The following is a 12,077-nucleotide window of genomic DNA, read 5'->3' as shown; positions in this document are numbered from 1 at the left end:
CTATTCCACATGCTTTCATACAGCACGGCTGCCTGCCAGAGAGCCAAAAGGCTGAGCTTTGCTTCAAATTGAGCTGTTTAAAGAGCAGACAGCAAGCTGTTTTTGTGCTGTAATACACACATCATAAATGTGGCAAATGCCAGTGCCTCATGTGCTTAAATAGAGCAGAGAGAGCTGGGAGCTTGGCAGAGAACAGAGTCTGAGCCCGTTCAGCCCTGTCTGCTGGGTATGAAATCACAGTCACACTTCATAGAACCACACTAACAACACTGCAAAACAATACAGGAGCACACAGATGCAGCAGAGGTAGGGATGCATGGTTTATCCCACCATTTATATTGCTGCGTTTCATGGTTTTCCAGTAAAAGTTTCAATTTATAACAGTGTGAGATTACAGCAGTTATAGTTATAGCAATTCATTGGAAAAAAATATTTTTATAAAGAAATTTTCATGTTTAATAAAAAAACAGAAATACATTTTTTTTATGACGAAAAGATATGGGAATAAAAATGTAGTGAGGAAAATGCAAATATAGATATAAAAAATATATATATTTTATAATATAATTTTATTCTTTATTTAATTTCTTGTTTATTTTATTATTTTTATTTATTTTCTTTGACTGTTGAATTATTGATAATATGTTTGTTGTTCCTCCTTCCTTGGTTGTTAGTTTTAATGATGTTCTTTTGCTAATATTTGAAAGACAATAAAAAGTTGATCACAAAAAAAAGGCATATTAGAATGATTTCTGAAGGATCATGTGACACTAAAGACTGGAGAAATCGCTGCTGTAAAATGTAGCTTTGCCATCACATAAATAAACTATATTTTATAATACAATAAAATAGAAAATGATTAAAGGGGTGCTATTATGCATTTTCACTTTTTCAACTTTAGTTAGTCTGTAATGTTTATTTTTGAGCATAAAAAAGATCTGCAAAGTTACAAAGCTCAGAGTCCAATTCAAAAGGAGATATTTTATTTAACAGAAATCACTTTTCAAAAACTACAACGAACGATTCGTGTGGACTACAACGCATATTTTCCGGGATTTGTGATATCACAAAGATTGACGAATGGGACGAGACCTGGTTGAGCTGCACTAGAGAAGGCAACGAGAGTTATCATGTCATAGACACGCTAGCTTTCCCAAGGCAGACGAGCTTAGAGTGGTTACAATCACCTGGGTTTAAATCACACTCAAATTGATTTGATTTTGACGCAATATTTACAATGAAGCTCACAGCAGGCAGCTATGATAAAGGGCATGACATTTCACGAACAGGCAGAGTGCTGTCAATCACAACACACACTGGCTCAGCTAACCAATCACAGCGCATTTCGTATTTCAGAAGGTGGGCCTTCATTTGATGCAGGAACTATTCCAGCCATTCATGCCAGACTGGGAAGAGAGGTGATGTAATAATGTAAAATATGTGAAAAATAATGCGTTTTTCGAACAACCTAGTATGAGAGCCTGTTCTAGTATACCCCCAAAACAAAATAAAGACCTTGTGAAAGAGCAAAATAGGACCCCTTTAAACTGAAATAAAATGTTTCTGTATTTTTGGTCAGTCCTGGTGAGCATAAGAGACTTCTTTCAAATACCACCTCATAAAAAATCAGCTCTAAATCATACAAAATTTCCTCTTCCACAGCAGCAAAACGTTACCATCCAGAATTTATGACACAGATCTCTATGTATTCTCCCTTACTTGTCAAGAATGATATTAACAAAATTTATACCATCACAATTTTCATTAAAATGCCCATGTAGCCGGTTTTACCTCTCTTGCAGGAATCTCTAGGTTGAGGTCAAAGTTAAAAGGAGGGCAGATTCTGTGGGGGTTGAAATGGCCCTGAAAAATCTTGAATAATTTAAGGCAAATATTGGTCATCCTGTCTTCTTGCATGGCATTCAAAGGGCCAGGAAGCAGCCATGGCCATGTGCTGAGCTGGTGCAGTCAGCTTGTACTGTCCAATAAGCAATAATGTGTCCCTGGACTCCCTATTCATCTGACCACACCAGACTGCATGGTGGCAGACTATTGAATGAGACTTGAAGGCCCCCCTCTCATTTCCTCCCACTCACCTCGTCATAAAGACGCTCTCAGGAAGTTCACGTTTTTGTGAGTTCACATCAGAACGAGGGGGTAATTTTCTAAGGACGTACATATTTGTAGCATCATTTAAATTCTTAAATAGCATCCCCTGTGCAATTTCAAAGGGGTCCGGCGTGCATCTGAATAAGATGCATGCAAATTCATTAACGCGTTTGCTTTTCTTTCAGGTTTTTGGACTCACTGAGCTGTTTTGTCTCCTCTGATGCCTTTATTACAAAGAAAATGGGACGACAAATGAAAGACCTTTGAGATCCAATTTAAAAGAAGGACAACAAGAGTGAATTTTACATATAAAAGGAAAGGGACACAAAAAGGAACCACAAAATTTATTACAGTTTCCAAACCTGTGGAATGACCCCTCAGACCTCCATTTCAGATCGACCTGCCGGTAGATGAATTTTTTTTTAGACATAAATTACATCTAATGATGACACCGTAAAAAAGAACAATAATGGAAAGCTATTCTGTATTTCATTATACTGTATTATTTGGTGCACCTGATACACGCAGAGCCTGTTTATGAGTCACCATATTAGCAGATGCTCAGTCGAAGCATTTGCTTTGACCTTGCCATTCTCATTGGGGCATGAAATTACGGTGGTGGCACTGCGATATTACAGCTATAAATACTGTAAACTGCATATATGGGCTACGTTTTCTATTGTCTTTCAACATAAACCTGATCGGTATTTATTTAAAGGAAAACCCATTGCTCTCTGTATTATTTATGGCTCTATTTTCTGGGCTCTTATTTTCAGGATGTTTTTTTTTTCACCGTTTTTTTAAAGAGTGATGAGGCGACTCATCCAGCCATAAAGTGCAGTTCTCCAATTTTGGCACTTGTGAACTTCATAGGGTAAGAACAAGCTCACAGGGACATTTATAAAATTGCTTACTGAACGGCTGCTCTTTTTTTCAGCAGACCAACAAGGCTTTAACAAAATCGCTTGGTGAATATAACTTCTTATAATAATACCAGATTGAACAAGAAGAAATATACTTAAGGTCATAAAGATGGAGGTCACTGAGAGCGTTACTGTGAGACTTCACATGTCAAGACCATGTCCCACAAGATTGCATGCCTTAAATAATGACCGCTCTCATAGCGTATTCATTTATGTATTAAAAAAAGGAGGACTCTGGTCATTTTCCTGCTTTATCTCCTCCTCCTGATGACAAAGTGAAAAGCGGCTGGCCTAGGTGGCGCCATGGAGTAATTTATAACCACATCAATCCCTTTGTCTTCTATGCAGGCCTTGGTCAATGCCATTCCTGTCCAAGAGTTGAGTCACATCACCTTACTTGCAAACTCTTTCCTATTTATATCAGGGATGATGAACCATTTCTTTACCTTCATGACGTGAGCGGTATTACACCTGCAATGCAGCAGTGTAACTCATGGCTCTTTAAGCATAATGAAATGACTACAGGAAGAAAACTAGTGAGGTCAAAGGTCCGGGCACTGAACTCAGCAGCTTGTGTCGGACGTCCACATGCAGTCTTACTGGAAGCCGTTGAGTGAAGTTGAGCTGGGCTGGGGGAAAAAATCTATTTTTCGATTAATCGATTTTTAAAATGTCGTCGAAAAGCGTCGTCGAAAAATGTCGTCGGTAAATTCCATCACATGCGTGATTTCATATAGAGCAGCGGTTACTACACAGAGCGGGTGTTAACTGACAAGCTGCGTAAATCCACACTGATAATGAACGTGGATTTGCGCAGCTTGTCAGTTAACAACGGCTCTATGTAGTAACCGCTGCTCTATATGAAATCACGCAGGTGATGGAATTTACTGCTGATTAGAGAACTGGCTTTACTGACAAGATGCGCATTAATTATCGGCCAATATTTATCATGCACCCCTAGTTACAATGGAAAGCCTGTCAATTATTCAGTGCTTAACATGGTAAAGATACTTAACAATATGCGTGATTTGCAATGCCGAGGTGAAATGCTATGATTTTCGCAATTAATGAATGAATAGAGCAGTTTTGTTTACTACACACATAGGCCTACTGAAGAGTGCGTGCCACTTGCAGTGTTTTCAGCCTCTGCCCTCTCACTTGCAATATGCAATATGAACACACAAACATCATCTTCAGCTGCTCTGAGAGTCACTTCATTAGTATTTTACGGTTTAATTTGAGAAAAACTATGTCACATCACATACACAGCAGCTGCAAGTTCTTTACAGTAACCCGTAATAAAAGTAATAAAAGTAATAAAAGTTTGGTGTAACTTGTGGAAACTATGACAGAAATATATTAATATTGTGCAGTAGAATTTAAGACTTAATGTAAGAACACTACTATTACTATCACTACTGACAAATATTATTAAAACTTATTTTTAAAGGAATAAATCACACACTTTTTATTTCTTTTTAATTTTTACAGTAAACCTCTGTTATGCAGCACTTTGTTTGCCAAAAAATGAAATGGTTTAATTTTCATTTGATTAAAGGATAAATTAAAATAATGTTTTATGGCTTTATTTGATTACCAGAAAAAAATAAGATCTACATTTTATAAGGCCCTGTTATTGTTAAAAAAAAAAAAAAAAAAAAAAAAAAAAAAAAAAAAGAAATTTGCCCCTATAAAAATAAAATTAAAAAAAGTTTAAAATACAAGTCCGTGGTTCTTAATTTCTGATGTTCACTGTTCATTTTTTAGATTAGTATTTGCATTATTATTTGTATCAAATTTGTATTAAATCTACTGTATATTCATTGATTAAAAAAAAATAATAAAAAAGCGAATCAAGAATCAAATAGAATCAAGAGCTTGTTAATCAGAATTGAACTGAATCGGGACACCTGAATTGATACCCAGCCGTATTTGTGACGGGACTAGTAGACAAGAGAAAATCCATTCTCTGTTGGGAAAACTAAGGAAAAACAGTTTTATATCCCTGGTTACTCAACATGGAGACACTAAATGAAGGACAGTGCCACTAAATGAATTCTGTACCACTGCCAACTAGAAGTCATCTGAAAAATTCAGCCTGTAGTTTTTAAGATAACGACGTATCAGCAGGCACACTTCATTTTTAGTGATTTCCCCTGAGTGAGAACACAATTTAATATTGTTCATAATTAAAATATAATTTATTAGAAACAATACTCTATTGCGAATGTCTGTATGCTTAACTACATTTTGCCATGCATACATATAACACAGTGAGGGGCCGTTCACACAAAACACATTTTTGTATTCCACCGCGCTGCTTGTTTTTCAATGTAAAGTTGTAAAAACCAGAGACATATGACAATTGCATATACGTCTCGAATCCTTTGCAACATCTTGCACATGACATGGCATTTTAAAAATGTGGTAAGTTAAAAAAAAGGTTTAAGTTAAAAAAAAAATGCATTCTGCCACAGCGCTGTGAATTTAGCAACTGTGCAGCCGAATAGTGATTCATGGTGATTCGACACTGGTGTATGTTATTTTATAATTTATTAAGAAATATCATAATTATTTAATAATAATATTATATAAAAATAATAATGAAATAATAATATTAGAACAAAATAAAATACAAATAATTGTAATTAAATTATTTAAATATTTATTAATATCGTTAATATAAAAGATAGAACTTGAAAACACGGTAAAGTGACTGTAGAGTGCTTAAATGCACACACGCACACACACACACACAAACAAAACCCTAGCTGATACTGATATTACTAACCCTCACGCTCAGTGTACAAGACAATGTGACATAGATAGAGACATAAGCGACTGAAGACAAGCAAAGAAATGCCCGTTCACAGATCTTCCTCAACACAATAATTTGGTGAATTTTAGGTAGAATAGTACACACCACAACAATAAGGCAGTGATTACATTTAGCTTCTTTAAATTCCTTTGCGTAAGGACAGTGCATACAGTTAACACAAGCCTAGATAATAAGTACATACACCCACATTTGGAAAGCCCAATCAAAGAGTGATGTACTGATGTGGGGTGTGCTGGGAGATCAGTAATTCACAATTTACACCATAAAATGACCTGATTAGAAAACATTGGCACATATCTCTGAATGCTTACAGAGACCAATCACATTCCCCTTGAAAAGAGAGGGAGAGAGAAATACTGAGAGAGAGAAAGGGGTGGAAATCATGGAGGTATCCTTAAGCGCAGATTAGAGCATAACGGCATGTAAATAATACGTGTAGGAGAGATTGTTGTGTAAAGATGCTGCAACATGTAATCAAAGTGCTTCCTATTTTCCCCTTCATCAGCTGCCCGCCACTATGGCTGCCTGCTGCAGGAATCCAATTTAACTCCCCACTCCACCAGAAGATGGTATTGTTTTATTTTATGGGGGCTTTGACATTTCCCACCATTAATATAGAGCAAAACTGGAAAATATTTACATAGATATGACATTAAACTGCTTTATAAATTAAGATGGATGTGTATTTAGGTGTCTTTATTTTGGGGGGAGGTGAATGACCTTAAATCTGATGTCTGATCTTTGTAACGTCCATTACGCTCCTCTCATTTACTTAAATCATGACAGACAGATCAACAACATTATCTTATAGTTATACCTCTTAACAAATATCAACCAGGAACTATATGGAAAGATTTTAATGTTGTTTGGTTAAACCATAAAACAGAAATTACATTACATTTATAAATAAATAAATAAATAAATATTGCCTCATTTTTAAAAATGTTAATCTTTACGCAATTGTATGTAGTTAACAGCTTATGTAGTTATAATTTCTAAATGTCTTATAAAATAAAGGCAGAAAAGTAAAATAATAAAATAAAATAAAGAAATAAAAAAAGGCTGGTTTATTCTATTTTTTAAATATATTTTTATATTATATTTTATGTAGTTAACAGCTTTTTTATTACTAAAATGTATTTAGGCAATTTGTGTGGATGGGGATCAATTTCTGCAACATAATATACCGCTCTTTCCTATTTTCATCCCATCAAGTGTCTCAAGCTATAAAACCAACCAATATCAAACTAAATGCAGTTATAAAATAACAGCTTCTAGCCTATATTCCTCATACTGCTTTAGTTTGAGAGGAATCAACCGGGTGAGTCTATTTTTCACCCACAGTATTGATTGCTTTTAGTTTAAAAGTGACTCATTGTAATAATGCCACTTTAATAATATTAAAGATAATGCTAAATTATATCCAGTATAATCAGAGTTAGTTTAGGGTTGACAAAGGGGCACTTGAGGCTTACTGATAGGGCTGAGGACGTACAGTACATATACAAGACAAAAAAAAAAAAACATTGGGAAAAACTGATGTAAGGCATTTACAGTATCAGTAGCAAAAGCTGTATTTGCATATGGAATGCAAAGAAAGTAGTGTAAGATAAAACAGCACAAAAACTACAGCATAGATTACAGACAAAACTCTTAAATGCTAAACCTATTCAAGACAAGTACATCAACAATTGCTACTGAAGAATTTGTTCCTGCATTTAGCAATTATTACAATGACCTTGGCTTAACCCTATCCCTAATTAATAGGTATTAGACATAAACAGTGAAAATTAAAGGTCACCTTCATAACCACTGATCCGTCATTTCGGCTAGTTTGTTTAAGGCATGCTTTAATATGAACGACGTTAATCAAATTAAACTTTCGAGCGAACTCCAGGAATGGCACGGAAAACACTGCAGGAACAACACACAGATCAGTGTGTTAAAATTGCTTCTGTGAGCACAGCAGGGCACTGGGAAAATGGTAAATTTCAGGAGAAATTTAATAAGGAGAAATTGGCTTAAGATTACTCAGCACTTTGCTTCTAGATTAGTCTCCCTCCTACCCTTCAAATTGCACGAGTTGCTTTCAGAGTGATACAACATTGTGACATAATTACATTGTTGAAGGTGAGGCTCAGTAGAAATGGCTCTGTGCTGACACAAGACGATTTTCCAGCACATGCAAATTTACAGACGGCTCACTTTAAAGCCTGCACTTCTCTGCCATTTGAGGGACTAGGCAAAACGAAAAACCGTTTGCATGTTGACAAAAGGTTCCTGATTGCGATCCACAATTAAAACAAAAGGGTCATTGTGACTTTAATCCAAAACCCATCCTTAACAACAGGCATTATGAACTGCATGTACGCACAAATCATTCCTAAATCATACTGGCTTAATTAAGCCGTCTGATTGATGGTCCAATCGTCCCATTGGGAACGTCCATTGAGAGGATATTGAATAGTTGTCTATTCCAATGTTTAGCATATTTTCATAACTATGTGACAAGCAGCAATATCGCAGCAAAGTCGTCCTCAGGGTGTTAGCAGCTGCGTCCCACCCAAAATTGCATGAGCGAGCAGAGGAAACGAAAGAAATGAAACTTGAAGCGCTGATGATAACTCGTCGGCTGTGGTTGTAAACAGCTTTGCGCTTCTATCAATAACCTCTCGGTTACAGGGGTCGGTAATTAAAAGGCTAGTGACCTGGAAATAGTGTCCTCGTTCAAAGATCTCCAAAGGTCCGCATGAAAAATACAACATCAAATTAGAATAGCAACAGCACAAGGCCGAGTCTTCCAGCTATAGATCTATTGATGTTCAAACACACCCTGGGGGCACATTGCCATGATAGTCCTGAGTTCACCGTGTTCCCCATTACAACCTGGTGTTGCTGTTTGGAGAGGTCAAAGTCAAACTAAATATACATTATACACACATACAATATAGATACTTAAGCACAGATATGTATGTCTGAATTATAAATAGCACAAACACACTGGGGTCCAAAAGTCTCAGAAAACATGATCATCAGCTACAAAAAAACAAATACACTCAAAACCTGCAAATCCTCAGAACTGGATACAATTTCATATTCATATTCAAAAGAACCACATTTCATCATAAACATACAGCATATTAGGCCGCATAACCCAGCTGTGAATTATAAATGAAGCCGATCTACAGCTAACGAGAAGTACTGACCGAGGATGCTAAAGATATTGAGACATCATAATAGGCCACTGATGTGAACAACAGCAGCCGGCAACTATGGATTTTGTCTCCAGTTACCTACACCAGTCATGGAGCTATTAGGCTTGCTTTCCTCTACTAGCACCATTGTAGGCCAAATCCACCTGCCTTTACCATTAATTAGTCCCGACAGAGCAAATTTCATTTTAAATAAGAGCTAAAAGGAAAAAAAAGTCATGTCAGATAAGCACGGCTGTGCTAAGATTTACAATTATCAATAGCGTGCAGAGACAGATGAGTTATCGCATTATAAAGGACAATGCTGACCTTGCTAAACTTAAATGCAATCAAGATAAAACTAATCTGACCTTTGTGAAGGACTATATTTTTTATCTTAAAAAATGATATGCATTTCAGTGCCGAAGTGATCATCATTTTATGTGACTGATTTTAAAGTTTTAAGACCTGCTTGCAAAACACTCAAATAAGCCATAAATTGAGACAGATTACATTGTGCTTCTCGATTTCCATCACTGCCGGGCCCAAAGTGATTCACTAAAACATCACAATGTCATTTTCAGTGCCGGGTTTTGAAAAAAATCTTTCGAAAAAGATCAAAATACAGCGTACGGATTGATTTCTATCCAGCACACACTCAGGCTGGTGATCTGATCTGAAAGGGGTTTGTGATATAGGAGAGATAGTGGTGGGTTATGCATCAAACACACATATTGATTGATAACTGAACTGCTCTGAATTTAGAGTGAATGCATATGTATGCTCACAACACGTTACTTCTCTGGTCGATAAAACTTACCGATGCATTCCAGTGCTTTAATATTTATGATAACAGCTAAATTAAGTAAAAGCTTTAAAATGCTGGGAGGTAGCATAATTGACAATTCCATTGAAAGTGCAGGAGGGTTTGTCAATATTAATTTTCTGCATCCCAAAGAAGCGTCCCAACTGATAGGTCATTTATCCACAGAGCTGGGATCAAGCTCTCGGCAGCCTGATCGACCCTTACCTGACCCTCCAGGGCATGCAACAATGGCCTTGACCTCTGTCCCTTAAAAGCAAATGATCTCGTGCCGTGAAAATCTTGGGCCAAAGTCCACTGGGCTACATGCGGTTTCTAAAGCTGAGCTGTCTTTAAAGAGACAGTTGTTGTGCCATTATATTAAGATGTTCTTTCTTCTGTGGAACACATCCTGTAGATTGCACAAGCTGCTCTTTACCGCACAATGAAAGTAGATGGTGAGCATGGCTGTCAAACAACATTTTCAGTGAATAACAATTTAAATTTGTCACATAAACTTATAATATGACTTCAGCACATGAGTATATGTAGAATATATAGCGCATTAGTCATACTTCTTTTATGATTCATTTATGCCACTTTAATTTTGGAGTTCAACAGAATCAGTCCTCATTTACTTTTCACTGTAAATGAAAGTAAAAAAAGCAGCATGAAAATTCTACAAAGCTTCTCTGTTTGAGTTCTACAGAAGAAAGAAAATCATAGGAGATTAGAACGATGCAAGGATGTGTAAAAGATTTTTAAAATTGAGGGAAACTCTCATTTTAATCTAACACTGAAAAAAGGCTTTCTTTACTAAACTGATTCCACTCATGTTTGAAATGAATAACAAAAGCATCCAGCTGGTTAAATTTAAGGTCAAAGTCTTGGAATTGAGCCGCCATCTATCCATTCTGCATGTAAAAATCTAGTGTTTTACATTAGGTTCAAGAACATACTGATGATGCTCACCTTTTTTCTTCAAGAAAGCTTTTCTGGTTGCCAGGGGGCTTTGACGAACTTGCTGGTTTTGTAGAAACCTGACTGCCGTGGCAATCTGCGAAGAGAAAAAACAAAACAAAGACATCTTACATTTGCAACGTGAAATGAGCTCATCAGTATAATAGAAAGTCATCATTAAATTAACTTAACTGGAAATTAGAGTAAGACTCAGGGATTCTTGCAAGGCAGCTGAATTATTGTACATTTCCAACTCCCCGTGGTATATCATCAGCCAACAACAGGAACTTATAAAATAGCCCTCCCCCTCCCAATAAGTATATGGAGGCCAGACCACCAAACCACTTTAGAGATAAATCTAGGAAATGAGTGAATCAGCAGTTATAAAATTATCCCATCAAGGTTTGCTGAACAAATGGGGTATGGAGTTTAATTTGCCATTATCCTCTTTAAGACAAACTCATAGCCTTAAGTGAGCAGGGACTGAAAATCTATACTTAATGCTGAAGTGCCCATCTGTATCTAATAACGGCACAATACCTGGCTAAAATTCTTCAGCGATTCTTAAAGAAGAAAATGCATTATGATCAAATCACCTAGGCTGCATGTTGTAATGACTGAGTGTTAATGCACTAGAAAATTAAATATCATCAGAACACGTGTAGTCGGAAGTGCAGCGCTGCTCCCATCGATTCCATCGCGTTTTCCTTCGAGATGCACCTTGATCTGCCACTTTAGCTTGCTTCTCCTAGAATTAAAAAAGGGTCTCCTCCTCAAACACCATTATAGCATGAATTTGAAGTGCGGGCTCTGAAGTGGTGCTTTTAAAGAACAGATAAACATGAAATAACATCTGGAGACGGGGGGGAAACGCACACTCAAGGATAAAGCCGAGCCGCCTCGTTATCGCACCTGTGGTCCCTGTGATTCAATTGTAAAAGTCATCCCTCTAATAGGTTGAAAGGTTTTGATTACTGTTCTTTTTCTTTAAGCGGCAAAAGATAAAAAGTGATTGAGAGCGCTGTCTGTGATAATCCGTTTTAGGTAATGCATTGCATATACTAAAGACCTGTTTCAATCCAAAAGGATTGCATTTTGAAAATAGACTGAGAAGAATGTGTAATAGTCGGGCCAGCTGTATAATTCTGCAGCGACAAATCAAGACAGAGTGAGTCGGAGACCCGGTTTTCCTTTCAAAAACGCATCATATTGATTTCAGCTTAAATTTATGGGGCACAATTCTGACTTTGTTG

General features: G+C 36.6%; 1 protein-coding gene across 1 annotated transcript in view; it reads right to left on the bottom strand.

The window, feature by feature from the left end:
- The window catches only part of LOC109048440 (peroxisomal membrane protein PEX14-like), a 59,530-nt gene that overhangs the window by 20,724 nt on the left and 26,729 nt on the right, over positions 1–12,077 (bottom strand). Inside the window, exon 3 of the mRNA XM_042713313.1 lies at positions 10,837–10,921. Within this exon, the coding sequence (XP_042569247.1) occupies positions 10,837–10,921 (85 nt within the window). The remainder of the gene's footprint in view (positions 1–10,836; positions 10,922–12,077) is intronic.

Source organism: Cyprinus carpio, chromosome A23 (genome assembly GCF_018340385.1).
Source record: "Cyprinus carpio isolate SPL01 chromosome A23, ASM1834038v1, whole genome shotgun sequence".
Classification (NCBI taxonomy): domain Eukaryota; kingdom Metazoa; phylum Chordata; class Actinopteri; order Cypriniformes; family Cyprinidae; genus Cyprinus; species Cyprinus carpio.
This window is presented reverse-complemented; position numbering and strand designations above follow the sequence as displayed.